General features: G+C 39.8%; 1 protein-coding gene across 6 annotated transcripts in view; it reads right to left on the minus strand.

Moving 5' to 3' along the window:
- The window catches only part of DAAM1 (dishevelled associated activator of morphogenesis 1), a 159,068-nt gene that overhangs the window by 41,775 nt on the left and 89,531 nt on the right, over positions 1-27,762 (minus strand). For all 6 annotated transcript variants that reach the window (XM_033108759.1, XM_033108757.1, XM_033108755.1 and 3 more), the window contains 6 exons: positions 8,901-8,972; positions 3,572-3,666; positions 1,313-1,646; positions 616-726; positions 390-493; positions 13-79 (listed from right to left, as the gene is read on the minus strand). In XM_033108759.1, the coding sequence (XP_032964650.1) occupies positions 13-79; positions 390-493; positions 616-726; positions 1,313-1,646; positions 3,572-3,666; positions 8,901-8,972 (783 nt within the window). The remainder of the gene's footprint in view (positions 1-12; positions 80-389; positions 494-615; positions 727-1,312; positions 1,647-3,571; positions 3,667-8,900; positions 8,973-27,762) is intronic.

The following is a 27,762-nucleotide window of genomic DNA, read 5'->3' on the forward strand; positions in this document are numbered from 1 at the left end:
AATTGTACGTACCAGTTCAAATCTTTTGGCAAATTCTAGTTCATCTTCATTTCGGAGCATTTCAAAAAAATCTAAATGCCTGAAAGACAAGTAAAGAGGAGCTATTAAAAGTAGAACATCTTATAGACACAGGCACATAAGAAGCAGGACACTAATACTAAGCCTAGGATATGGATTCCGAGCTAACGCCAAAACCCACACTGAGTTCTCTACACAATGTGCTGCCTCTTTCATCAAGAAAGTTTGAATATACAAAAACATCATTAGCCGAACTCACATTCTGGAGCAAGCTCCTTATATTACGGACAGGTCACAAGTGGTTCACACACTGGCACTACCCTTATGGAAAAAGTATGAACTACATCTCCGATCATAATGGTCTGACTTACCTATCTAATGTTGAATTTTCATGTTCCCTTAATTTATCTATCACAGGTTGAATTCCTAACATCAGAAATTCATAGCGCAGATGAAGTCTAAAGTCCAAACTTTCCTGAAAGTAAAAAGGTAATAAAATACGAATTTATGCTGTTGAGAGACTACATAGTCAGTAATATTTTTAAAAGTTCTTTTTTAACGATGTATGTTTTAACTTGTGGTACAGAAGGTCCTTACCACGCCTGCCCCTTGGCTCAGCACTGCATTGATGAACGACATGATGGCTGTCTTCAGACTCACTTCATCGCGATACCGTCCCGTGCTTTTATCCAAGTCATTAATTAACGTCTGCCAAGGATACAGATGTAAAAACACTCGTTTTATTACTTTTTTTATACTCAGGAGTTGATTTTTAAAATCTTGTGTTCAGTCAGAATTGCATTGATCCACAGAAAGCCCGTTTTTCCCCTGCTTAAGCATAGACATAAAAACTCTACTTTCAAAATTCTTACTATCATATATATTCATATGTGTATGCATACAAAGTACAAAAGATTGTGCTTTGCTAACTCTGCATGCTTTTTATATTTGAGTATAAATATGGTGACATAATCTCACTATTTATACTGACCCTAAATCAAGAACGGCAACCTGCAAAATTTTCTGGAAACACCCCATCCACCTTAGTGGATTCAAAAGATGTGTGTTATATAATGTGTAAGAAGCAGTGCCACATTTTCAAGGTCAGTAAATCCAAAACCCCTGATTGATCAGCTACAGAAAGCGTACTCTACTCTGTAGTACTAAATAAAACCTAAGAGGATGGAAATGCTTGGCGTCACAGTGTGAGTTGTCACCCAGGGGGAAATCTCACGTTCTGTTGCCCCCTTGGGGCCAGGAAGGGCGCCTGTGGGGGGGGAGGGGGCACACGCACCTGAAAGCGGGTTCTCTCGCTGGCGTACTTCTGGTAGTGCAGCATGGCCTGCAGAACCTTCTTGTGGCCCCCGGGAACCAGGCACACGGCGCCCAAGATTTCCAGCACAGCCACTTTTGTTTTAATATTCTCTGTGCTCAGACTCTGAGCAATTACATTAATACTCTCAGAATGAGCCAGGACGTGAGCCCGACCTTGAGAGTTGTTCATTAGCGCTTTTATACACCCAATGAGAGAGGTATGTATTCGAGACTCCGAGGTCTCGTAGTCCATGGTCTTTAGAAAGTTGAGAATACATGACAGGCCATCCAAGTCGATGAATCTGGTTACAAACCTGTGCGGATGAGGTTAAAATGTATCAGAATTAAGTCTCTTTGGAATTTTGTAACAGACCTTAATGCAAAAGTTTGGAGGGGCAGGAGAAAGGAAGACTATGTAGTTCCTAAAGTACCAAAAGGCTGACATTGATGACATCTCTTTAATTCCTGGCCTCTTTCCCGGCACAGACCCAATGGTCAGGTCTAACCAGAAGTGTGAAAAAAGTCTCCATTTGAGGTAAACAAATCTCAACCCATACAAAGAACCAATTAACAGATCATATAACCACAGAATACCAGGAACAAAAAGGCACTGAGACTATTTGTCTTAGGTTAAGTCATCTGCTGATTCTGTGTTATTGTAGCATCCAGCCCCCATGCACCTGTACGTGTCAACTACTGACCCAGGTCCCATCTCAACGAAAGTCAAACAGCAGCCGTAACTCCCGGATATCTGCTTAGCAAACAAATGATAATCTGTCTCTCTAAAGTTTTGTAGCAAAACCCTTCTTTTTTTTATGACATGCTACATGGAATTCCAATATATAAAACAAATAAAATACTTTATCACCATACATTAATTTTATTAATATTTATAGTACTTTTTTTACTGTAAAATCAATCAACAAGAATAATTCACGATGCCCTTCTGCATATTAAGCCTCTGAAAAGTTCAGAAGTAACAACTTGTTTATCTGACTACTCCAGAAATTTCCAAACTTATTTAGCCTTGGATACCCATTAACATCTGAGGATGCAGAAAATACACACAGAGGGAAATACTCAGCTAGTGAGGATAGGCTAGAAAACCTATCATACAGTTGCATGTGACTTTTGGTGAATCAGTAGGTTTTTCTTAGCATGCTATAGTCAAATAGAGGAAGGGAATCTTTATTTTCCAGCGTTTCACCCAACTACATGACCAAGATATAGCCAAGCTGGTTAAACAAGTTAGTTTCATTCACAGCACCTATGCTAACGAAATGTCCCTGGAAGCCCAACATCCCACCAAACCTTAGAGACATGACTGGAAAATGAAGATGTGGGAGGCAGTGGAAGCTGACTGTTCATCCTCCTTTTAACATGTTTTATTGAGATGTAACTCACATGCAAATTCACACTTTCAAATGTACAATTTAGTGATTTTTAATCTATTCAGAGTTATCACTGCCACTATGTGAATTTTAGAACACTTTCTCAATTTAATCACTCCCAAAAGACTATTTTCCCCTCTCCCCAAACCCAGGCAACTATTCATCTCGCTGTCTCTATAGAATGGCCTTTTCTGGATATTTCATATAAATGGAATCATACAATATGTGGTCCTTTGTGTCTGGCTTCTTTTCACTTTGCATAAACATTTTCAAGGCTCATCCTGTTGTAGTATGTGTCAATACTCCATTCTTTTTTATGGCCGAACGATGTTCCACTGTATTGATATACTGTATTTATTTACCCATTCATCATTTGATAGAATTTGGGTTGATTCCACTTTTGGGCTATTATGAATAATGCTGATATGAACATTTGCATACAAGTTTTTTGGAGGACATGTTTTCATGCCCCTTGGCTATACACCAAGGAGTAGAACTGTTGGGTCCTATGGCAACACTATGTTTAACATTCTGAGGAACTGCCCAACTGTTTTTCCAAAATGGCTGCACCATTTTACATTCCCACCAGCAATGAATGAAGGTGGCAGTTTCTCCACACCACTTGCCAGTTTCTGTCTTTTTTTATTTAGCCATCTTAATGGCTGCCAGCACATTTTTTAATTGAAGAAAATCAATTTATTGAAAGTCCAGTGATTAAAGTATTTCATCCATGGTTCAATTGCATGCTTTTAAGAGTTCCTGAAAAGTCTGGGAAGAAGGATAGAAAAGAAGTAAAAGAAAGAAAAAGAAAAGGGACAAGTAGGCCACACTACTCAGGAAAAAATTACCTCATTGGTTTTGTCCTTAGTGCCGTCTTCAAACTCTCTATAGTTTTACTTCTCTCTTCTTCTTCTTCCTTCTCTAAAGCCAGCAGGGATTTTCTCTATGCAAAGAAAACTGAAGTTACTCCTTCCAATTCTATGTTTTAATTATAGTACAAGCAAGACAACCCATCGATTACACGCCACTATCACTTTTAATACAAATAATCAATAAATCTATAACTAAGATTTACTACAAGCCCAAATGCAGAGCAAAAGCACCAAGAATTTTACAAATGTGTTATTTCTACTAAAAGTTCTTTCAAATTTTAAATCAAACTTTAAGGAAACGTTTATAGAAATCTTAGTAGAGATCAAGTTGTCCAAATGTTTGTATAACTTCTACACATGCACTCTGAGGAAGATAGTACTATTTTATATTTAATAGAAAGATTGAATCTGTAGTTAATTATAACATTTTTGGCAATTAACAGAGGCGGGCAAGAAGCCACCCATCCTATCTCCTGCTCCTCAGCCAAAAAGCGTAACCTTTTACGCTTTTTGTTACATCAAATTGTTTTTTAAGAGGAACAATTAAATCTGATCTGATACTAAGATGGACAAGTCCTTCAGAGTAAATGCTTAAGTTTTAGAAATGACTCAACATCATTTGGAAACCTGGGAAATAAGGAGGGAGGGAGAGAGGGAGGAAGGGAAGGAGAGAGAGAGAGACAGAGAGAGAGACAGAGACAGAGAGACAGACAGAGAGAGAGAGAGAATCTCCCTACCCAGGGACCTACTAGAGCAGTGCTTCTCAAACTTCATTATGGATATGAATCACCTGGGCATCTTGTTAAAATGCAAATTCTAGTTTGGGACCTCTGGGGTGAAGCCTAAGATGCTGCATTTCTGACTAGTTTCCAAATGCAGTGCTGACACTGCAGGTCTGTGGACCTCACTGTGAAGAGCAAGGCTCAGGAAGCAGATCTCAGCTGATGTTATAAAGTCATGAATGCTAGTAAGGTTTATAGACTTATTACAAAGTCTTTTCCATTCCTTTCAACCCATGATCACCTCGCTGTACTAAAACTATTCCAAGTCTTATGGCCCCAGGTGCCTCTACTCAGGGAACTATTTACCTTCGTCCTACTCTGAACACACATGATCTAATCTCAGTCTTTTTACCTGTTACGAATTCTGACACAATACTTGGTTGGGGAACAGCCTGCAGTATTGGGGAAAAAAAATAAAAAACTCTGGCTCGTATCCATGTGTTGAAGGGACCCAGTCACTCCCTTTCTTTCTGACCAAAATCATCAAGGGGGTACTTTACTTATTTTTTTCAAGTTAATAGTATCAGCATTAAGTAACTAGATATTAACTAAAGCCTAAATTTGACTTCACAATTAGGCAGGTAAACCGCAAAGAGAACAAATATGTATATCAGTACCATTTATGGCAATTGAGATAAAAAAGCAGTAAAGCCTTGTTTTTTTAAGCTTGTTACTGTTTCTGCTAAAGCTGCCCTCTTGCTGGTGATGAGCCTGGACAGCTGTCACCAGGGGATGGGAGGGGAAGAAGCTATGTGCAGAAATAGCCAATGAATTCCTTCACAGCTCTGTGAGACCCATCCCCCGGAAAATTCAGCGCAAGTCCAGCCAAGTACGCATAATCTCCTAGGGCAGAGCTGAACTCTAGACTCTTAAACAGTCACTTTGAATCAGTAGCTCGGAATCAAGCTTTTTATGACTATCACTCTGTTCCTAACCTTAATCACAGGAAAATATCCCCACATTAAAGACTACACATATTTCTTACTGTGGTTCACTAATACAAGAAAAGATGCACATATTTCCCCTCCTAACAGGCTTGGAGAGGGTGGAGCATCTCCATAAAGGCAGACGACACGAAATCTCTCCCTCGTGGAGCTGGGAAATTTATGGAAAGTCAAGAAAATTAAAGTGGAATTTCCCTTTCCAATATAAGAACCATTATTTTCCTCTCAAAACAGAAGACGATACACCCTTTTTTGTTTATGATACAGTGAGATTTGAATCTAAGACTGTGTCTATTGTATTGAGAAAACTGAGGCTATGTAGACGAACCTAATATTCTAATGTGACTTTTCAAAATAAAATAACCTGCAGAAAAAGTCTCAAGTTTTCAAGCTGCACCTTTAGGAAGAAGGCTTAATTTGCAACTTTTTGTAGAAAAGGGGGATACGCCTGCATTTCTGAAGATCGCTGCTGGCCCAAACATCCCGTGTGCACCTTGGCACACACAGGACAGGCCTGTCACGGCCTCTCACATGCAACGTGGGAAGGACAAAGCACATCCTGGCAGAGGATCTTCCGGTCCAAGCTGCTAAGGTCCACATTGGAACATGCCGGTCCAAGGGAAAGGCACAAAGGGGGCACTGAAATGACGCCTGGCTGGGAGTGGGGAACCAAACGTCTGTGTGAAACATTTCATTGGTGTGAAATCAGTAAGCCAGGCGCCTAAGCACAGTGAACTTCGGCTCACATCCGTGAGAGTGCATGGAGAAGCCACATACAAGGAAAGCCCAGGTCCTTCGCGAAACTGTTGGGCTGCACGCTTTTATTACACTGTTTTTCACTCTTTAAAAGCCACCAGACCATTCAGGGGTCCTTTAAAGAACAAAGCACTCTTGTTATGAGGCTTACGTAAAGGAACTGAACTTGTTCCACCAACGCCTTCACAGACCGCTAAGTGTTCCAGTCCTCCACCTGGACTGTTTATCAGACTCTCAAGGCATTAAAGAAAACAGATGCCTGCCTCACCTCAGAAAAGCTGGGAGGTGGGGCAGGAGGTGGGATTAGCAGGTCTCTTTTCCGGGTTTTTACACCCAAGTCAGTGAGAGCCAAATTGGAAAGGAGTCTTTGAGCTCAGACTGACAGGTTTAATTCCAGCTCTACCACTTCCTAATTAGATGACCTTGGGCAAGGTATCCTTTCTCTGAGTCTCAGGCTCCTTATCTACAAATAACAGTTTATAGCACAGGGTGCTTGTAAAGATTGAAAACAACATGTGAAAGCACTGCTTGTCACATGAGGCACACTCAATAGCAGTAGTTGCTACTGATGCTGCAGACAATGGATGATGACAGGAAGGATAATGCCCCTTCAACAAGAGCCAGAGTCTGGCTGCCAGGACATAAAAGGATTTCAAGAAAACTGTGTCCTTTTCCAGTCCCCTGGAGCAATGTCTCAGGATTTTCTGCTGTGTGTTGTCAGGAATTCTCAAGTATAGTCATCAGAGATTAGACAGAACCATTGGAGATGGTGGTGCCACATTTGGTGGCAACAAATGTGGTGAGAGAAACAGAAAATTCAGCAGTTTCTGGTCTCATCAGGCCTCCTTGTTCTTTCGTGTATGCAGTAGGTGTCAGGTCTCATTAATTTATGAACTGTCAATGCCTTTTACCTTTAACCCTGGAAAGATGCTGGCTCGGTCCTGAAAGAAGCATCAGAAAGCTTCGTTGGGCACGTTTAACACATAAAGAATAGCAAAGTGATTGGTAATTTCATAGCCTTGGCATGGACACTCTGAAAGGATTTTGGATTAGGAAGCAAATATAATTACAATGTAGATGACTCATGAATACAGTAAGGGGCTGTCCTAGGGTCTAGACGAAGGAGAAAGGAGGCTCTAGGAGTGCCACAAGCTGGCACATTGTGGACCCTCCAGAGCAAGAAAAGATCTGGTAGACTCTGGACAAGGCATAGATTAAGTCACTAAAGGACAAATTAACCTAACTGCCCCAAAATTTGAAGAAAGGAAAAATCCACAGTGTTTAGCACTTCTCCATTTATAGAAGGGAATTCATGAACAAAGAAGCAACTGCCCTTGTTAGACATTAAAGAATGCTGCCTTAATCAGAAAGAGAGCCTGCTCAACTGCTCCCGTTTGTCCTAACAGCCAGGAACAAGAATTCAGAAAATAACTTTTACGTGCAGGACGTGGAAATGGCTCTAAATGATTATTGCTTAGGCGGATGCATAGAAAATCCCTGAAGGTCATCACAACCTTCACATCCTGCTAACACACTCATACGGATGCTGAGATCGCCCTTTCACATCTTTGCCACTGTGTAGGATGCCTCGTATAAGGAGGATTTGGTGGTATTTTCTATACCTTTCTGCTGTGCTTTTAGACAAGAAGCCTTCGGGGCCATAAGCCTCTATAATTTATACAGTCCTGTTCACATTTGCCAGGCTGTTTATTATTCACTGTGTGACAGCAGAATAAGCATCTTCAAAGAAAAAGCTAGAAAAGGGGAAGTTACTAAAAGTCAAGGCCTCTGAAAGTTTAGCAAAAGTGTGAATGATGCACATATTCTAGTTGGTTTTTAACTTTTGCAGCAGCAGCAAAATGTTTGCTTTAAGTGATAAGAAACTAATTCTCCATAAGGACTCGGGGGAAGGCAAGAAAGAAAGAAGCAAAGAAAAGTATTCTGGAAACTATCATCTGCTTGGATAGTGTAAACTCGAAGTTGAATTTAACAGACTCTCACAGCCCGGAGTGTGCCCACTGGTGCAAAGGCTGTTCTCCTTTGGGCAACCTCCAGTCTTTATCAACAGGAACAGGATTTAAGCTACGAAGGCTCAAAGGTTCATGACTTGTTTTCTGCTGCATAGTTTAGCTGGGATCAATACGTGCCCCACAAGCTGCTCAGAACGCTGACATCACATAGACATCATGTGACCAGAATGCATATTTTAGACATTGAGAATGCATTTTAAGCAACTACTGAACCAAAAATACATGTACCAAAGATTTTGCAAGGACATCTCAGTGTCATTATTATGCCTTCTCATTAAATCTCATATTCCATAAACTTCTTTTGTTATTTATGTAAGTAAATTGAGTACCTTGGGGTGCCTGGTAAAATCAAGAACCCAGGAGCTAAGCAAGTCCTCAGTAAGAAAGAGAATGGAAGGAGAACAATGAAGAAATAGTTTCATCACACTATTTTTAACTGGTATTAACTTTTAGAATAGCGCTGCCATAACTAAACTCCACATGATTGGTAAAAGCAATTGCAAATTATAGTTGAACATAAGCCAGATTTAAGATTACATTTCCTTTTATAACATTACACTCATTTATACTTCAGTGTGTGCTGATTTTATTTAAAACACACTGGAAAAAAATCACTTTGCCAAGTACAGTCCAGCCCCCCAACCCCCCTTTCCCAACATGGAGCATTTGGAATGGCGTTTGGAAAGAGAATGACATTTGGTAGTTCTTACTCAGGTGAATTTATTATGCAACGGCATGCTTTGTACTAGACTTCATTTTAAACCGTGTGTCATAGAACAGTAAGTATACCTACAGCAGCCATGGAATTGAGCTGATCAATGTAGAATTCAGGCCAACTTGTTGCTCCCTTGTTTTCTTCCTGCTCCTAAAGAGAGAGGGGGGGAAAAAAAGGTGATATACTACCAGATGTATGCACGCAACGGTCACAAGCACATCTGACTTCCAGAGCATCCAGACAATGGCCCACACAGACTGTTAGACAACACCAAGATAGAAAATACTTGTTTGTAAATGTTGGCTTTATCATCAGACTGTCCACTTGAGTAGGGTGGTCTCCCCGATCCAATTTCCACAGAGAGTGCTGCAGTCATTTAAATGGGCACTTCGCCACATCATGGTGTGAAGCTGTTTTCCGTCAGGGGCACAAAAACACTGGGCAGGGCACTGGGTTTGATGCGAGGACAAAAGATCTCTAGGTCCTGGGTCACACTGAGGGCAGTGCCGCTGGACTGTGTGTCGGGATGAAACCCACAAGGGATGGAAAGTTGTCTTTAAAAATGACCATAGGGGCCGGCGCGGTGGCTCAGGCGGTTAGAGCTCCATGCTCCTAACTCCGAAGGCTGCCGGTTCGATTCCCACATGGGCCAGTGGGCTCTCAACCACAAGGTTGCCGGTTCAACTTCTCGAGTCCCGCAAGGGATGGTGGGCTTCGCCCCCTGCAACTAAGATTGAACACGGCACCATGAGCTGAGCCGCCTCCCGGATGGCTCAGTTGGTTGGAGCGCGTCTTCTCAACCACAAGGCTGCCAGTTTGATTTCTCAACTCCCGCAAGGGATGGTGGCCTGTGCCCCTTGCAATTAGGAAATGGCAACTGGACCTGGAGCTGAGCTGCGCCCTCCACAACTAAGACTGAAAGGACAACAACTTGAAGCTGAACAGCACCCTCCACAACTAAGACTAAAAGGACAACAATTTGACTTGGAAAACAGGCCTGGAAGTACACACTGGTCCCCAATAAAGTCCTGTTCCCCTCCCCCAATAAAAATCCTTAAAATAAATAAATAAATAAATAAAACCAAAAACAAACAAATGAAAAAACGACCATAGTATTCAGCCAATTGTTAACTGGACTCTTTTTTTCAGTTATTTATTCAGACTCCAGCAGACAGAAAAAAAAAAAAATTCTTTTTTTTTTAAGTTTATTGGGGCGACAATTGTTAGTAAAGTTACATAGGTTTCAGATGCACAATTCCGTAATACATCATCTATATATGTCACATTGTGTGTTCACCACCCAGAGTCAGTTCTCCTTCCATCACCATATATTTGATCCTGTTTACCCTCATCTACCACAACCCTTCCCCCCTTACTTTCTGGTAACCACTAAATTATCATCTGTGTCTATAAGTTTTGTTTCTTCATTTGTTTGTCTTGTTCCTTTGTTGTTTGCAGTATTATATACCACATATCAGTGAAACCTCATACACTGTTGGTGGGAATGCAGACTGGTGCAGCCACTATGGAAGGCAGTGTGGAGGTTCCTCAAAAAATTAAGAATAGTATTACCATGTGACCCAGCAATCCCTCTCTGGGTATCTACCAAAAAAATCTGAAAACATTTATCTGTAAAGATATATGTGCTCCTATGCTCATTGCAGCTTTATTTACAGTGGCCAAGACATGGAAACAACCAAGGTGTCCATCGTTAGATGAATGGATAAAGTAGTGGTATATATAAACAGTGGAATACTATTCTGCCACAAGAAAAGATGAAATAATGCCATTTGCAACAACATGAATGGATCTTGAGATTATTATGCTAAGTGTAATAAGTCAGACAGAAAAAGGAGAGAACCATATGATTTCACTGATGTGTGCTAAAAATTTTGAAGAAGGGTTTCATTTGATGTGACTCAAACTAGGTACTGCTTCAGATGAAGAGGGAGAATAAAGCCTAACAATAAATGAAAGGTAGTAAAATGAACACACATTAGTCTCAGGCCTAGCCCTCAGACTGTGATAGATTCTGAGTCTGGATAAAACAATGTAATTGTCTGAGCTGGAGAACGGATACACAAGGACTTCGGGAACTTGCTCCTAAGCCGCTCCAGCCAGTCTTGCATCTTGCAAACCAAGGTGACTTATAGCCAACATTAGAGCACCCGGGGCTTCCGTGGATGGGAGGTCTGTGCCAGGCTGTACCCACACCTCAAAAAAACAAACAAAAAAACAACAACAAAAAACAAAGCAAGTAGCTCCATCAGAGTCCATCGGAAGATGGCATTGTGTTTTTCCATGCATGTTCACAAACCTATGTGGCTGCAAGTCATTTGTGTGATCAAACAAACTCAAAGAGGAAAATTTCAGCTATCTTCTAGCTTCATATTCAGAGAGCACCTTAGTACAATGGGTAGATATCGCCTGTCCCCTTAGAGAAGATGCCAGACCAGGTACACGTAACTGCTACCTACCAATGAAGTAGTTACTACCTATTTACTGGTGTCAGAATCCCAATCCTTGGGATAGCGGTTTCAATGTGGGGCTTTTAATTTCAGTCCTATACTTCACCTCAAAAAAACCACTTTCTCTAAGCAAATCTTTCTAAGCAGGTCTACTTGGGTAAGATAAAAGAAATGTAACTTCAAAACTATTCTTTAAGTAGTCACAAAAAGGGGGGAAAGTAACTACTGCTTACAGTACCTCAAAAGCTGGCAGTAACTGATATCTGAACTTAGGTAGTTGCATGAATTTCATTTGGAGACTGAACAAGCCAGATGATGAGGACAGAGGCTATTGCAGCAGCTTTGAAGTTGGGCTGGATTACATTTCCATGGTTTTAAAAAGCTTAGGAAACCTGATGAGTTTTAACATGTTAACAAACAGTGGTAGTGTAAATGCTGAACCCTTCTCTCCTCTTAAAATGGAGCCTTCGAGTTATTAGCAAAAGCCCATTGTTACCAATGTATTCAGCAAGCCAAAATCCATAATGGTATTCAATGGTATTTGAACCTATAAAATGAAAATAGAAGGTGCCAGATCTTTTTATTTCCCCAAATGAGGGCAAATTTCCAAAACTGCAACAAAATCACACCCTATGTCCAGGGTCCCATGAGAGTCTATCTGTTGTAAGCTTAATAGTCACGGTTATGGAACAGAGATCATTTTAGAAACTGAAGATGGGTATATACAGAGGAATCTTTACACTTTAGAAACGCTTTGATAACGTAAACAGATTAATAGTAAACCTAGATACTGCAGTCAAAATAACCGGAAGAAAGATTCATTTTTAGTTCACGTGCTTCAGTACTGAGAAATCAAATGAGCTCACATATGTTGTGCACGCTTCTTATAAATGTACCAAGTGTTGTCACTATATTTCTGGGGTGGGGTGGTTCTTAAGAGTTCTTCGTTTTCGCAATGCCTCTCCAGTGTCCCCTGTGCCATCCTGGTTCTGCTATACAAAGCTGAGTTATAGTAGCCAACAGAAACTCACATCTGTGAATCAACTCTCCCCTACTTGGTGTGGCTGCCAGAATCTGCAGTGCTACAGAGAGGGATAGGACAGAAGGAGAGGAATGCAGTTTTTCCCTGGGAGTCCCCTAAGGAGACACGCCAAAGGGAAGGCACTGTCCTAAGAAGTCCATGAAAGAAACTGCTGATGTGCAACATGTATAATGTTTCTGGAAGGCAACTGCATTCTATGCATTACCAGCCTCTCACAGGTATTATTCTTTGAGCCATATGTCTCAATTTTATTTATTTGTTCTGGAGAAACAATTGGGAAGATATACAAGATTGTATAAATTGTATTAGTTATAATGGAAGCAACATCAATACCCAACACATATATAGCTTATTACATGTCAAATGTTGTTCTAAGCACTGTGCTCATTTCATCTACCCTATGAGGGAGGTGCTGTTATTACATGTATACTCATTTTTACAAAATAGGAAAAAAGACGCAAAGAAGATAGTTGAATTGCCAAAATTCAGAGTCCATAGGAGAGAAATCAGCAACTCCTTCTAAGATTGGACCTCAGAAACACAAGCAGTACACATTAAGTGCAAAGCTGGACATTCACTCTTAACCACTTCACTGTAAGAAACTCAAATGTGGCTAGTGGCCAAAAATGAGTTTGCCTTTCCGTATACATTGCTATTTTTGTCATATTGAACACTTCTGAATTATTCTAAGGCCTGATGTCTTACCTGAGTTACCTCGGATCCTCCTCTCTACCCTGTTTCGCCAAAAATAAGACCTAGCCGGACAATCAGCTCTAATGCGTCTTTTGGAGCAAAAATTAATATAAGACCCGGTCTTATATTATAGTAAAATAAGACTGAGTCTCATATTAATTTTTGCTCTAAAAGACGCATTAGAGCTGATTGTCCAGCTAGGTCTTATTTTTGGGGAAACACGGTAGGCTCTTTCTATGGGAACTCTGCTGGCCCTGTATCAATGCCCTATCTATCTTTTTACCCTAGAGGAACCTTTTCCTAACCTGTTCTCCTATCTATTATATACCTCCAGGTAAAGGTTATCTTCACTGGGATTTCTCAAGAGCACCTGAAGATGAGCTGATAGAAGTGAGCAGCTCTGGACAGTGGAACTGCAAGCAAATCCCTCCCTAGACCATGCACGTCTAACCCTATTTTTAGCTACTTCTTTCACCAATTCCATTAGAACTTTCTCTGGTAGGCATGAATATTGCTTTCACTCTGTTCTTTTAAAAAGTTGTTATTCCCCCTCTATTAAAACAGATGGTGCAGATGGTGGTTAACACTTACTGACACTTAGAGAAGGTTGCCCTGTGGGAATAAAACTCTAGCAATCACATTAAATGTTCTTTTTATTCCACCTACAGGATGGATAATTCACATTAAAACCAAGTTTTGTTTCCTCTTGAAAATGTTACAAGTATTGTTAAAACTTGTATGCCTATATTCAGAAGGTCTGTTAATCAGAGGTCTATAATCAGAACTGAACTGATATCAATATTTTGTGTTATTAAATTTTCCACTGATTGCTGGTTTTTGAGAGCATTTGCAAACACCAGCTATTTTCAGAGAGATGGTATAGTAGAAAGATGACCAGATAGTCAAGCTGAAGATGAGATTCCAGAACTTACTTTCTAGTTTACTCAATCAACATTTCTTGGTAAGTTTATAAATATCTAGGCCTCATTTTTCTTTTTTACAAAATAAGAGGGTGAGACTGTTTCTAACGTCCCTACAAGCTCTAAGACTCTGCATAACTCTAACTGTGAGACGTCATGGAAATATCGTGTGTACTGTACTTACTTCGAGGGCCCAATTTCTAAAATCAAAAACTTCTTTTTAAAATTTATGTTGGTCAGTGACTCAGTTACAAAACCCTTAACTTACAACAGCTACTTTACAAGATAAGTAAAGGGGGATAAAATCTCAACATTAATTATTTTATTATTTCTCTATTCCAACTCATCTTGTTTCCTTAGTAAGTTGATAGCTTTCAATACGAGAATACTCATGGACAAACTGCCTCCTGGACAGACGCCTGGACACTTTGCTATTGCTTCCAGGCTGCACTGACTAGTTATAACCTCTTTTCTTGGTTGTCTACTTCGTTTCCGTTATCTCAAATTCTGATAAAACAAAACGAAACAAAAACCCCTTTTCTAGGGAACTTGTATAGTTCAAGGGACCTTCAAGAACACTGCCCCTTTTTTTGTTTTTAAATCAGGCCTTTAACCAACCAACTCACTTAGAAGGTAAAGAAGTAAATACATCATCGTCCTCACTGCGCTTCATTTCCAACTGGCACATTCTTCATTCTGAATCTCTGGTCAGTGGCTAGTAAACACTGTCCAAGAGATTCTCCCCATCCTCCTAAATGCACAGCAGTATATTTATTTTCCTCAGTATCACTTTGCCTGTAAGAATAAATTTCGCATTATTTTTTTATTTGCACTCTTTCTGAAGTAAACATGTCCCAGACTTCTCTTACTTCAGTATCATTTCTTTCTACCAATCCAAGCTCACTGTGTCCCACTTTTTCTATCATCATCAACAGATATGCATTTGGATCCTCAGCTACGTACAACCTGAAGGGACTTATAGGCAGATAAGTAACCTCTCTGTGTGACACTCAGTTTCAGTTTCCTTATCTGTAAAATGGGTGCCTACCTCATAGGAACATTGTGAGGATTTAGTAAGTTAATAAAAGCACAGAAAGCACTGAAAACAGTATACACATGCTTGATAAACGTTAGCTAGGATGATGATGATATTGTTCCAGAATATCCATCTATGGCCATTCTACGTGTATGTCATTGTTACTAAGACTGTAAAAATTGGAGCAACCAGTTTGGAGGTAAATTGTGGCAGTAATTGTTCAAGTTAAAAAAAGTGACCAAATATATTATTGAGGGGAAAATGCTTCAGAACAGTATTTTCCATCTGGAGGGGAAAAAAAAGTACACTTTATACACAAACATTTCTGGAAATACATACAATAAAATTTAACAATGGCTACCTCTGTCTGGGGAGCAGTAGGAAAGGTCTTTTACTTAAAAACTTTTATTTTCAAAAATTTAAACTTCTATTTTACCAAGATATGCACTATTTTCCCAATTAAAATAGAAGTATGTTCTAAAGCATTGCAGGTTCTGTGAGAACAAGAGCTTTGCTTTTTCTGATCATTTGTGTATAACATAAAATGCATCATTGTCAAGACCCTGTGACATTTGGGGTGTCTCAGTTCTCTACCCCTGGGGCACCCCTCCACAGGCTCCCCACAGCAAATATTTAGAAACATTTCTCTAATTGTCTTCTCTCGCTGGATTTTCTATTTTTAAAACTCACTATAACCCTAATATCAACTGTCTGTGCAGAGAAAGGAACTGTATGATTTGAACTAAGATTCATGTACCTGACGCATATGAAAATTTTCTGCCATTTCCACACTTACCTATTTGTGTGGCAAACAATTTCTTGGTAGTAGCAGAAGTCTTTCAGGGACTCAAAGTACAGTGTAAAAACTAAGTCCTTAATAACTTCTTTTGAAATTACCACAGGATAGAATTTTAATAGGATTATTTCATAAGTAATGATATGTAAGAACTGGTCGTTTTTCTTCAGTTTAAGACGCTCTTAGTAAGGCCCAAAATAGGCTGTGCAAAGGTCAATCAGTTGTAAAGGACATGCTCTGCGGTTGTTCACAAGACCACAAATCACAGACTGAAGCAACAAGCTCTTGGCCAACTAAAGTCATAAGTCTCTATGTGCACTTTTACACACCCATGTGGTTCTTAGACAATCCCTGTGAGAACAGATACACTCTTGCCCTATCTGGACTGGCTAACAATCCTCTAGCAATGTGTAAAAGCACTATCAACCCCTCAATAGGAGAGACATATTAAGGTTGAACCAAATAAATTTCAACACCAGGAAGGTATTATTTCAGTATGATGGTAATGAAGTAAATTTCATTCTGATAATTTGCATTACAGGACAAAGGCAACTAATAAAAACCTGTTCCATTTGTAAAGAAAATGCTATGAGAAAAGATGTTAACTGAGATTGTGTACACAATCAAGAAATTCTATTCCTTGTGAATGACCAAAATAGTCACCTGTTACAGTAATTAACATACCTGTTAATTACTACTGTGGATTCATGGGTCCACCCCCACATACTAATAAATAAATTCATTCTGTACCTAGAATTATTATGGAACTATGGGCAGAAAGGAGCAGAAAGGTCAACGTACTGTATTCTCCTGGGTATGTCTCCATGATATGTCTGGCATCTAATACACGCAAGTGAATGATAGAAAACAGGAGTCGCTGTGGGTGAAACTAGATCCAAAGGATAGGGAAGGAAGAGCAAGTAAGATGGAAGATGGAAAAGCATTTTGTGGAAGGCCTTGCTAATCACTTCTGCTAACTTTCCCCTCTGCCTCAATAAAAGTGTAATCAGCACCTTCTCAAAAGATGGCCATGATGAAGTGTGGAACAGCCTAGAGATCAGAGTGGGCAAACTTTTGCTGTAAAGGCGCAGATAGTAAGCATTTTAGGCTTTGCGGACCATACAGTCTGGTGCAACTACACAACTCTGCTACCGTATATTGCAAAAGCAGCTATAGATAACACTTAAACGTTTTATGATCACAGCCACGTTTCAGTAGCGCTTTATTTATAAAAACAGGTGACTGGCCATATCTGGCCCAAGGGCCTCCGTTTGTCAACCTCTGTGCTAGAATCTAAGCTTGACTCTCAAGAGGGTAGAAGGACATCAAAATTCTAACTTGATCACCACCTATTTTCCATGCTTTCTCCTCTTCTTGAAGCCACTCTATCTCCAGTAAACCACGACTATAAGTTAGGATCAGCTCATAAAGTGTTTGGAATTTCCCCAATAACCTGGACTTTTTCTAGAGAAGAAGCAGGACCTATACCATGTCTGAAAACTCTACCTTCTTATGACGCTCACAATTTCCTGAAAGTACTTAAAATAGGATAGCATCATTTGGTCCTTTAAATCCTTATATTTGCCCCTAACTGTTTCTATCTTGTTTATCATCGCTCATTGGGAAGAGAAGAACCAGCAGGTGAACAATCCTGGATTCCTGAGACTGCTGCTTTACTCAGTCTTTCCAACGCTTACCCCTAAACCCTCGTAGTGGGCTAAAACTATATCCTACATCCAAAAAGCTTGCCAAAGGGCGGCAGTTGGTTTCCAAATATAATGCCTATGTTGTCACATTTCCAGATAGTCATGTGGTTCCTGGGACTGCAAATCTGGTTACAGTTTTTGGCCACTGCCATAGTTACACATCAAGTGTATCTGTTGTCCAAATCCGGCTGGGCCCACACAGAACAGCAGCTTCTTCATCTGACAGGAAACTCAACACCTCCTCCTAAGCTTCAGAATGTCAGTCATTTTCTGGAAAGACTGGAGGGTGACTTGCAATAACAATGGCTTTCATATTTAGCATTTAGAATCATGGAAGAAAAGCAAACCTCGTCCCCATTGTTTTCCTAATGCTACAAAACATCTGTATGTTTTTAAGGAAAACCATCGCATAATTATATAGCTGGTCTTTGACCCTAGAGACACCCCAGTCCAAGTTTCTCCTCCCAGGGGTTCTTTATATAAGGTCACCAGCAGGTGATCGATTAATTATGTTGTCTCTGAGAGAAGGCTCCAAGGGGTCCACAATCGTTTGCAACCAGTACTCTCACTTATGGTTAGAAAATGCACCTCACACTGAATTGACAGATGTCTCTTTGCAACTTCAAGCACTTGTTGGCCTTAGCTTTGCTCTTGGGCAGTGCATGAAATAAGTCTAATTTCTCCTATGAACAATAACCCAGCAAATATTTAAACAATTTGAATAAAGCTAGTACATCTTCCCAAAGTCTTCTCTTTACCAAGCCAAGAATTCTCCAGTGGCTGAATAGCAGAAGTTTATCTTCCTCAATTCACAAATAAATCTCCAGTTTTCCATAAGTTCACCACACCCTCATGTCCACTCTTCACAAAAATAACTCCAGCAAATATATCTCAATTCCTATGAAAGGGCTCTTCTCACATGCTTGTCAGTGATGTACAACCCTAGACAGTCTCTACTAGAGGGCATCTGGAAGATTTCTGACCAAAATGTCTCCCCAAGAAGAAACAGAACAAAGTCTTGCTCCACAGCAAATAACATTTATGATTTAGAATAAAGACACATGTCATATGAAGCAGACCTACACATGCACAGTCTTGGTCTTAAGTGTACATATCTTAGAAAAGTTGGCTATTACATCTTTACTATTATCTATTTTACCATTTATATAAAGTAAATAGGAAAATTGGTTTTCTTATTATAAGATTGAAGACACGTTGTCTCTGGAACATAAATATAAGTTAACAGAACTGAAAATGCATATGCGTAGGAATTGGGCTCACTAGCTGCCAAGAATCTTTGTAGGAAGTTTAAGCCTCTTTAGAGCACGGTTTTTCGCGTCTCTGGGTTACACTTCTGAGCCCCGACTCCCCTCCTATACACTCATCCCTTCAAACATTCTTCCAGGAATGCATGTGATGCCTGACAGCTTTTCTGACCCCCTGAGCCTGCTCCTTCCCCTTCTTTGGTCTATGCAGGTGTAAAGCTCAGGAGAACCAATATACTATGCACGTTTCCCCACAGAGAGCCTCCTACTACATATTACGTACTCCAGCCAAAAATATTATTAAAGATTTCAGAGCATTTAGAATGTTAGCCCCTTCTTTATCAGTTCTCTAAGTTAAAAATGCTATACTAATAGAGGATAATTTTTTTAAAGGTAAAATCATGGCATAAACTGATGTCAAAGATTTTACTGAACTCAATGAATGCAGGAACTGGTGAGATGTTGCAGTGGGTTCAAAAGAATCCAAGGGGCAAAGACATATATATATAAGCATTTATTTACAAATGGGTACGAAACTGGTCAACAGAACAATAATCAATTGCACCAGACAATTTACATTTCAATGGATGTGAATTATTTGTATTGCTATCAGTTTTTTAAAACAATTATCAGATTTGTTACATAGCTCAAAGATAGTGAAAAGTGGAAACCACTCTGCAGAGTGCTACAGACAGAAAACTCAGTAAATTTTCTTTTCCCGTTTCAATGTAACTACAGTGTAGCGGAATAAAAGGTGTTTGACTAGGACTTCCTGGTTGAGAGGGATACAATCTATAAAGGTATGAAGTGGAAGCCAAGCTATACAACTAACACTCTGCTCCAGGCTCCTCACACCTACGTTACCCAAATGCTCAGGCTTGCCCAAAGCTCTTTCTTAAGAACACCTACTTCATCCTGACCATTTTACCTCAATTCCACCTCTTTCTGTTACCGTGTCTAGGCTGTGTGGCATGGTTTCTATTTCTGCATCACTAAGTCTCCGACTTGAAACCACTGAGACCATTTCACTCTATCATCCCCCGTTATTCGCACAACTGCACCTGGTCCTCTATCCTCCCCAAAAATTTGTTGGACAAATCAAAGATTTCTTGCACTGCTCATAAAAAGAAAACAAAATGAAAAATTTTTAAAAAGCTGTGAGCTCAGTGAGTTCAGACCCCCTCCCCACCCTCTCCCACGTCCAACCAGAAAGTAAACTAAACTTGACCACTGTTGCCTAATAGTTTGGTCTGCAGGCCAATGCCATTTAAGAGTGACAAATAGCCGAATTTGGGAGCAGTATTAACCTATACTGCTGAACACAGGGCTTCTCAAGGGCAGGATAGGAACAGAAACCCTCTGCTCACCTTAAAATTCAAGGTGCTGAACTGAATCTAAAAAGTCGTTTGCTTTCCTTTTCATTCATGTACTCATCCAATAAATATTTACTGAGTTTTATAATGGCCCACACACTGTTCAAGGTGTTAGAATACATGAATAAAAGAACAAAGCTCCCTGTTTTTTCCTTCTTAGTAATCCATGAATACAAGACATATGAGACATAAGAAAATATGTTGCCAAACTTCAGCATTGAGTTTCTTACCAGATCATAAACTTACTCTGACGACGACAACAGGTTCCCAGTCTCTGTGAGTATAGTTACAAAGAACTGTACCCATTTATAGACTTCACTCCCTCTACTCATCGTGATAAAAAGAAACAGTCAAATATTATTAACTCTTCTGCGTTTTTACTAAACTCCAGTCTTTCTCAATGTTATCTTCTAGCTTCAAAATAAAAATCAAGTGTAAGCATTCCTCAACTCTGCTGGGAAAAATGCCTTGAAACATTTCCTTGATAGCACAAAATGTTATATTATTTTCTTATTGTCACAAACTTTATTTACACTGGTAAAAAAAAAAAAATCATCAAAAATTTCTGAATGACCTGAAATGAAACATAGCAGCCTTGTGTTCTTTTCCAATCAGCTATTATTTTTGTTTTCCCCCAAATCACATACTGCAGAAAAGCAAGAAAAGAGTAACACTTTAAAGAGATCTAGTCTCTCAATGGGGAACAGCAACAACGAAACAAAGAGAAGAGTGACAATATGACTTCAAGACTAAAGAAACCAACTGCATTTCTGAAACCGCTCAGGGGCCCAGTCTGTTCCAACACCCGCTTCTTTCCTGAAAAAGCCTCAGCTGACTTGACAGAATTGAAATCTTAAAAGTCACATGCTACAGGATCCTAAGGGAAAACACTTTTCATGTGCTGATGTATCTAAGAAAAGAGCCACAATCCTTACCTAGAACTAAAAACTGAGACTTTACAATCCACGTCCCAAACTATGAGACATTTATTTTATTTATTTTAACAAGTCATTTCTTTGGCAAAGCACTGTACAGCATAGAATATGACTGGAGCCTAAAAATCTCATTCGGTGTAACTTCAACATCTGAAGCCAATTTTAGATGACAAACTCCCCCTCATTTTCATGGCTAAAAAGAAAACACTCTCTTATTGTTATTTTCAGAGATGACACAAGCCCACAATACCCTGTTGCCTATGACACAAAGTTATAAACAGTGACATAAAACAAATTATTTCTATGTAGCTCATGCAGAGTCACGTCTTTGACCCACACGTCACTACGGAGAGCGATAGAACCAGGTACAATTTAGTCCAGCTGCTTGGTAAATTACCATTTTGGACACACATCACTAAACCCTAGGCAGTGTGGAAATCCAATCAGTGGTGTCAATGGCCTTTGTTGCCTCACATCTTGCTACCAGATTTGCTGCTACCACACCAGCCATGCAGAATGTCATAAAGCAGGTTTTGATGTTCTGTAACCTGCTCTTGGGAAAACAATCAAAGTGTGTTTATGATTTGCAATATAATGCTTAACACGAGGCTATAAAGAGAGGACTTTGGAAAACAGTAATTAAACTAAGAAGAGAATCGGGAAACAGTAAGCCCACAAGGGCATATTCCTTTCATGGATGCATTCGCAGGATGACTGTGGAAAATGCTACAACAGAGTCAATTGTCCCCTAGAAGAAAAGTCGTAACTGTATTGCTGATTTTAAGCCATCATAGACTCTATGGTGTACTACTGAATTAAGGACAGCATCTTTGGCAAAAGAAATATATTTTTTTTCTTTTTGGCAAATGAAAAGCATCAATTGGAAGAAGTCACTGTCTTAGAAATGTCTCTATGTGAGGACAGGGGGAAGTACATCTTAGAAAATGAGGAAACGTAACATGCTTTTTCTTATGTATGGGAACAGACAAAAGGATACCATCTTAAGACTGGTTAAGTCAAATGTGATCTATACTGCATTGAAGAACAAGAGAAGTTAAGACACTGTAATTTAAAGTTGGTATTCTTTGGTAGACTTTGCATTGTAAACCGCTTCTCGTTCCATAAATTACTAGGTTCCTGGAGTATAAGGAATTTGGAGAAGCCCAAATTAGAAGTATTAGCAACACATGTTAACTTACACTGGGAGCTCAAAACTTCTTTCTATTTCGCAAGGAGGGTGAAGTTCTGAAATGCACCAAGTATAACATGAATTCAATAGTATTAGACGTGTTAGAACTATTAGTGAAAAGAATAAAATAAACATATGTGTAAGAAAAGTGGTTTTGTTCTTTGATTGCTCTTCCAAAGTGGATACTTCCTTCCACTGATATCTTTCATAAACCTATCTCCTGGAGATGGTGAAGTCAGGCAGGCATGGGGCATCCTTTCTATGAAAGTAGGTGCCATAGTACTTAGAGAGTCTGCAGAGAACCAGGGAAGAGATCCGGGAGAAAAGAAGCATGAAATGTGATACTTCACATCCAATTATTCAGGAGCAAAAGGAGCCCTCAAGGGCAAAGATGGTAAATATCTGCTTCAAGTGACACATTTTCCCATCACGTGTCATGGCAGACGTTGCTAATGAGTTACCACACTGTTCTTATTGAATCCACTCATAACTTCTGAATGTTTCTCAAAGCACACCAGGTTTCAACTCCCAATTGTTCAGAGTTAGTAATCAAGATAAACTTTTTTGCCTACTCTGCTTGGGGTTATTCATAGTGCACTCAGGGAAGGAAGCCACAGTCTTAAGGAATACTGAAACAGAGGATGTGTACATTGTGCTGTATGCCCCTCAAGGGTCCACTGGGCTGGTGATAACCCAAACGGGAAGCTGGCTCTGGATTCTTAGATATGAGACACAGCGACATCCCTTCCCATCAGAAATGCAGCCATCACTGAGAACACTCACTCAATGTGCAACTAACCCTACGCCTGCAGATTGTGGAATTTTGGAAGTGAAATAGAGCTATGCCTATGTGTTGCAACACGCAGAGGCAGGGGGCTCAAAGGGCATCACATAGTTGCATTTAGAACCTTGGTTCCACAATAACACAGTTGACAAGTACTCTATGGCAAAGGTTGAGAGCTCCAAGATAGTCATGTAGTCCTAACTCTGCAAATGACACAGGATGGAATTTGTCCTGCACCCGAGCTGTCAAAAGAGAGCTGTTAAAAGGCACTTGCTTAAGAATAAAGATTGGGAAGCCAAAGATAGCTGCTCTGTGGCAGCTGAGAATCTCCCAGGACTCCCATTCAAACCCAGAGCTCCAAGTCTCTTCCAGAGACTGTAGCCAAAGCAGGAGAGTTCTCCCCACGGTGCAGCACCAATGTGGCATGAGTGACAAGGAAAGAGTGAAAGCTATCGGAGTTGCTTCTCTCTCCCCCATTCCCGAGGGGAAAATGGAGCTCCACAGGACACAATCTCCACGTTCCCCATGACTCCACACTAACTGGTTTGTCCAACTAAGATATCTTACTTTCTCTCAGCTGTATATTGGTCACTTATTTTTCTTGTTGTTTGGGTGATTATAAAGGAAGGCAAACACAGGGTCATTCTCTCCCACCCTCTTCCAGCCTGGTGTTCCCTAATTACAAAGAAAGCAAGGCCCCAAATAAAGGGGTTACTTGCTGAAGAAATGCAAGAATGAGGAAGCACCAAAGAGAGATGGTATCCACAAAGCAGATACATAGTCACTGTTTTTACAAATGCTGTAAAGAACAAAGCAGAGTCAATATTTATAGACTGCAGAATGAACAATCCCCAAATCCATAGGTGGACTTGTACATAGAAACTAGCTCAGAATTTAGGCATGGAAGATAGACAGTCAGCAAGTTACACCTCTCAATTTCTTCACATCTGAAGGAATCAAGGAGTGCAAGAAAGGAGAGAGGCTTTCACAATTTTTATGAGGAGATCATCGAGATAAAGATGCTCTGATTAGAGGAAGAGAACGAGACCGATTGTGTGATTTGCAGCCACAGCCCACCTGCTTGCTTGTGCAGCTGTGCTGATTCTGAACCTGCACTTGAGTCACCCTCGGGGAAGTGGCGAATGCCTCAGAGGAACTTCCTGCATTTGGTGATGGCATGTTAGGTGATGGCATGTTGACTGCAAGGGCTTGCAAGAGACGGAAACACAGTTTGCCTGGGTCTGAAACTGAGGGTGTAAAGAGGTCTGGAAAAGAGGAAGACTGAACCAGACACAGAGCAGTTTCCTTTGCAGTCAAACCAAATAAACATAATGCTAAGTGAATTGTCCATTTTTATGTACTTCTAACATGTTGTACTCTTGTATGGCTTGGTGGGTATTTGAACAGAATGCTTTTCATGTTCTAAGCCTTGCATTTTCCTTTTTTAAACGAACACTTTGTATTCCAGTAATTTTTACTTCAATTCGATTCGCTAACACATACGGAAGAAAAATGGAAGAACTTTAATGACAGTTTCTTGTACTTGAAACATTCAAACTTAAGTAAAGTGATTGATCAGGGCAATGAGAAACTAGTGCCTACCCTCAGATGTCTGGCAACTAATTCACTGCAGGTATAAATTGTTACAACCACTTTGGAGAGCAATTAAAGGTGAAAATGTTCATAACTAACAACCCAGTAATTACATGTCTATGTGTCTCTCTTAGAGAAATTCTTGAACAGATGCACAAGGATGTTCATTGCAGTGTGTGTGTGTGTGTGTGTGTGTGTCCATATATATATATATGTATAGGGACACACACACACACCCCATATTTCCCCGAAAATAAGACTTAGCCAGACCATCAGCTCTAATGCGTTTTTTGGAGCAAAAATTAATATAAGACCCAGTCTTATTTTACTATAATATAAGACCAGGTCATATATAATGTAATATATAATATAATATAATATAATATAATATAATATAATATGTGGGTCTTATATTAATTTTTGCTCCAAAAGATGCATTAGAGCTGATGGTCCGGCTAGGTCTTACTTTTGGGGAAACACGGTGTATATATATACTTATACATACATATATATGATGAAAAATTGGAAATAAGCATTATCCAAAGGGGGATAAAAATAATTAAACCAAGGCATATTCATTCATATAATGGAACATTATAGCACAATTAAAATGAAAAAATACCATATATTGTTTATGAATCTAAATATGCAGGGTAAGGTTATAAATATATGTGTGAGAAAAACAACAACAACACATACCACCTTTAGGATAGAGGTCACCATTGGGATTCAACTATATTTATAATGTTTTATTTCTTTTTTTAAAAATCCAAGCTGTATATGATAAAATGTTGGCCTTTGTTACATACAGGTATTTATTAAATTCTGTACTTTTTTGTATATTTAAAAATCTCACAATAAAAATAAAATAATCAACCAGGACATAATGGTTTATCCCATGACTTGAGGGGAAGTTCTAAGAGGTTTATTAGTTTTCTTTTTTAGAAATTTTTACAGAGTACCAATTTATTGGAACCCAGAATGTCTGCTCTGGTAATTAGGTTTACAACTTCTTTCAATAGTTAGGTTCTGCAACTGTGCTGAAACATTCTTTTATCTCAACACAGTTTTGTTTTGTTAGCTTAACTTGGGAAATCACACAGCTACAACAAGCTATTGAATTATAATGCTGCAACTCTGAACAAATTGTGTTGCTGAACAGGGCACTTGTACATCTGGCTCACTTCAACCTAATAAGCTACTTATTGTGGAAATTGGTTTGTTTAATGGAACCCTCATAATGTCGCGTCCTTTCAACAGCAGTTATCTCAAGCCTGAAAAACAAGAGGATTCTGTGGAACTGGAATGTAACACCCCAACAGAAGCCTCCTGAAGTTGTCTACAATATTTTAGATTTGTTGACTTCTCTAAGCACCAAAGAAGAAAGAAAGATATGTTTTGGTCCGTTCCATGGGCAAGTTTGTTTACGCTTCTGCATCACTGAGGCTGTGCACCTCCTGAGAGTCAACATTTATGAAAACACAAACTGTGAGCCCACCGTTCTAGACCCTAGACACTACAGGGCAGGGTGTAGTAGGCATAGCTGGTGTGACAGAACTGGTAACATGGGGAAGAAAAAGAATGCCCCAGAACTGATGTTACTGAACAAAGGAATTTCATGAAGAGGAGGCAAACAAATACCCATGAACCAATTGCCCTATTGGAATACAACTTTGGTTTAAGGACTGCCAGAGGCAGAGAACCTTTGAATTTTATACTTCAAATCTAAAATTTGGTGCTCATTTTGATAGCACTGGCTTTTGTAATAAAAGAAAATGGAGAAAAATGAGTCAATAACTTTGAGATTACGCTACTTAGTGGGGACAGGGCAATAAGAAACATGCCTGCAGTGGGTTTCTGGGCAGAAGACTGAGGACATCTCATCAGGGCTCAGATCACCATGTTTTCAGTTACTGTCTAAACAGATCCACAACATAGAAAAACTCTTGGGGGTTCAGAGACTCACCTTTGTTTTAATCCCCCCAGGGAAGAGTAAAAAGAGAGAGAGAGAACAACAAAAAGCGGGGGTGGGGTGGGGGGGTGTCCCCTGAGCGAGACAAAGAAAAAATGTGCCAGGGTTGTCTTGATAAGCACTGGTTGCATTTTAAATAATCTTTAATGTTCCTCCTAAGTTCAATGGAAATACGTGGTGGCTTTTCAATGTTCAAGTTGGCTAGGCTGAATGACATCTTTTCTTGTAGGTTTCCGATAAGTGAGCCACAAGGGAGACCTTCCTGGGAGAAGTGGAGGGAAGAAGTGAACCAGCGGCCAGCTTGTAGTTCATACACGTTGTCCCCTATCTGCTGGCTCACTTCACTGGTGTGGAACAGCAGGTAGGTCGGCTTTTCCTGGGCCTGGGAGGGGGTGATATGTGTGTGTGTGTGTGTGTGTGTGTGTGTGTGTGTCTGTGCACGCGCGTTACTCTCAGGCTTCTGCAGGACACCCCCATCCAAGGCAGAGGCAGAGAGAACTGACATAGGCTTTCTTGTGGGCTCCAGCCTACCCTTGTGTTCCCCCAATTTACACCCTCCTTCCTTCCCAATTGCCCGTACCACGGACATGAAGCTCCAGCATCAGATAGAAAGACAGCTTTACACAGAGTACTCAGCCAGTTTCCGTGGTTATTTAAGGACAAATCTCCCTGCCCTGTATGTGTCCTGCTTCTCTGACTGAAACCTGACAGATACAAAATACATAGTATGCATTTTTTAAAAAGAGCAATTTTAGTTTTACAAGCAGGGGAAAAAATATTCTAAGGTAGGAAGGAGAACAAAGCACTGTGGAAATTTTGGGAAATATTTGTAGAAAGAAATATAAATCAGAATAAATCATCCACGATCCCACCAAATAACTATTTGTCTGTCTGCCTACCCGTACATATACTCTTTTGCAAACTTTTGATCATGTTGATTATAGTTTTATGTCTTCTCTATAACCTTACTATTAGTTTCCCATGTCATTAAAATTTCTTTGAAAATATGACTTTTCAATGGCTGCAGATACACTGTTCTGGTTGTGTACTATATAGTATAACTCTCCTCCTTTAAGTTGTGCACAATCGTTGGCTTTCAGATACAACATTGCAAAGAACACCTCACACATTTGCCTGTATATCTCATTACTTCCATGGCATCAACTCC

Source organism: Rhinolophus ferrumequinum, chromosome 6, assembly GCF_004115265.2.
Source record: "Rhinolophus ferrumequinum isolate MPI-CBG mRhiFer1 chromosome 6, mRhiFer1_v1.p, whole genome shotgun sequence".
Classification (NCBI taxonomy): domain Eukaryota; kingdom Metazoa; phylum Chordata; class Mammalia; order Chiroptera; family Rhinolophidae; genus Rhinolophus; species Rhinolophus ferrumequinum.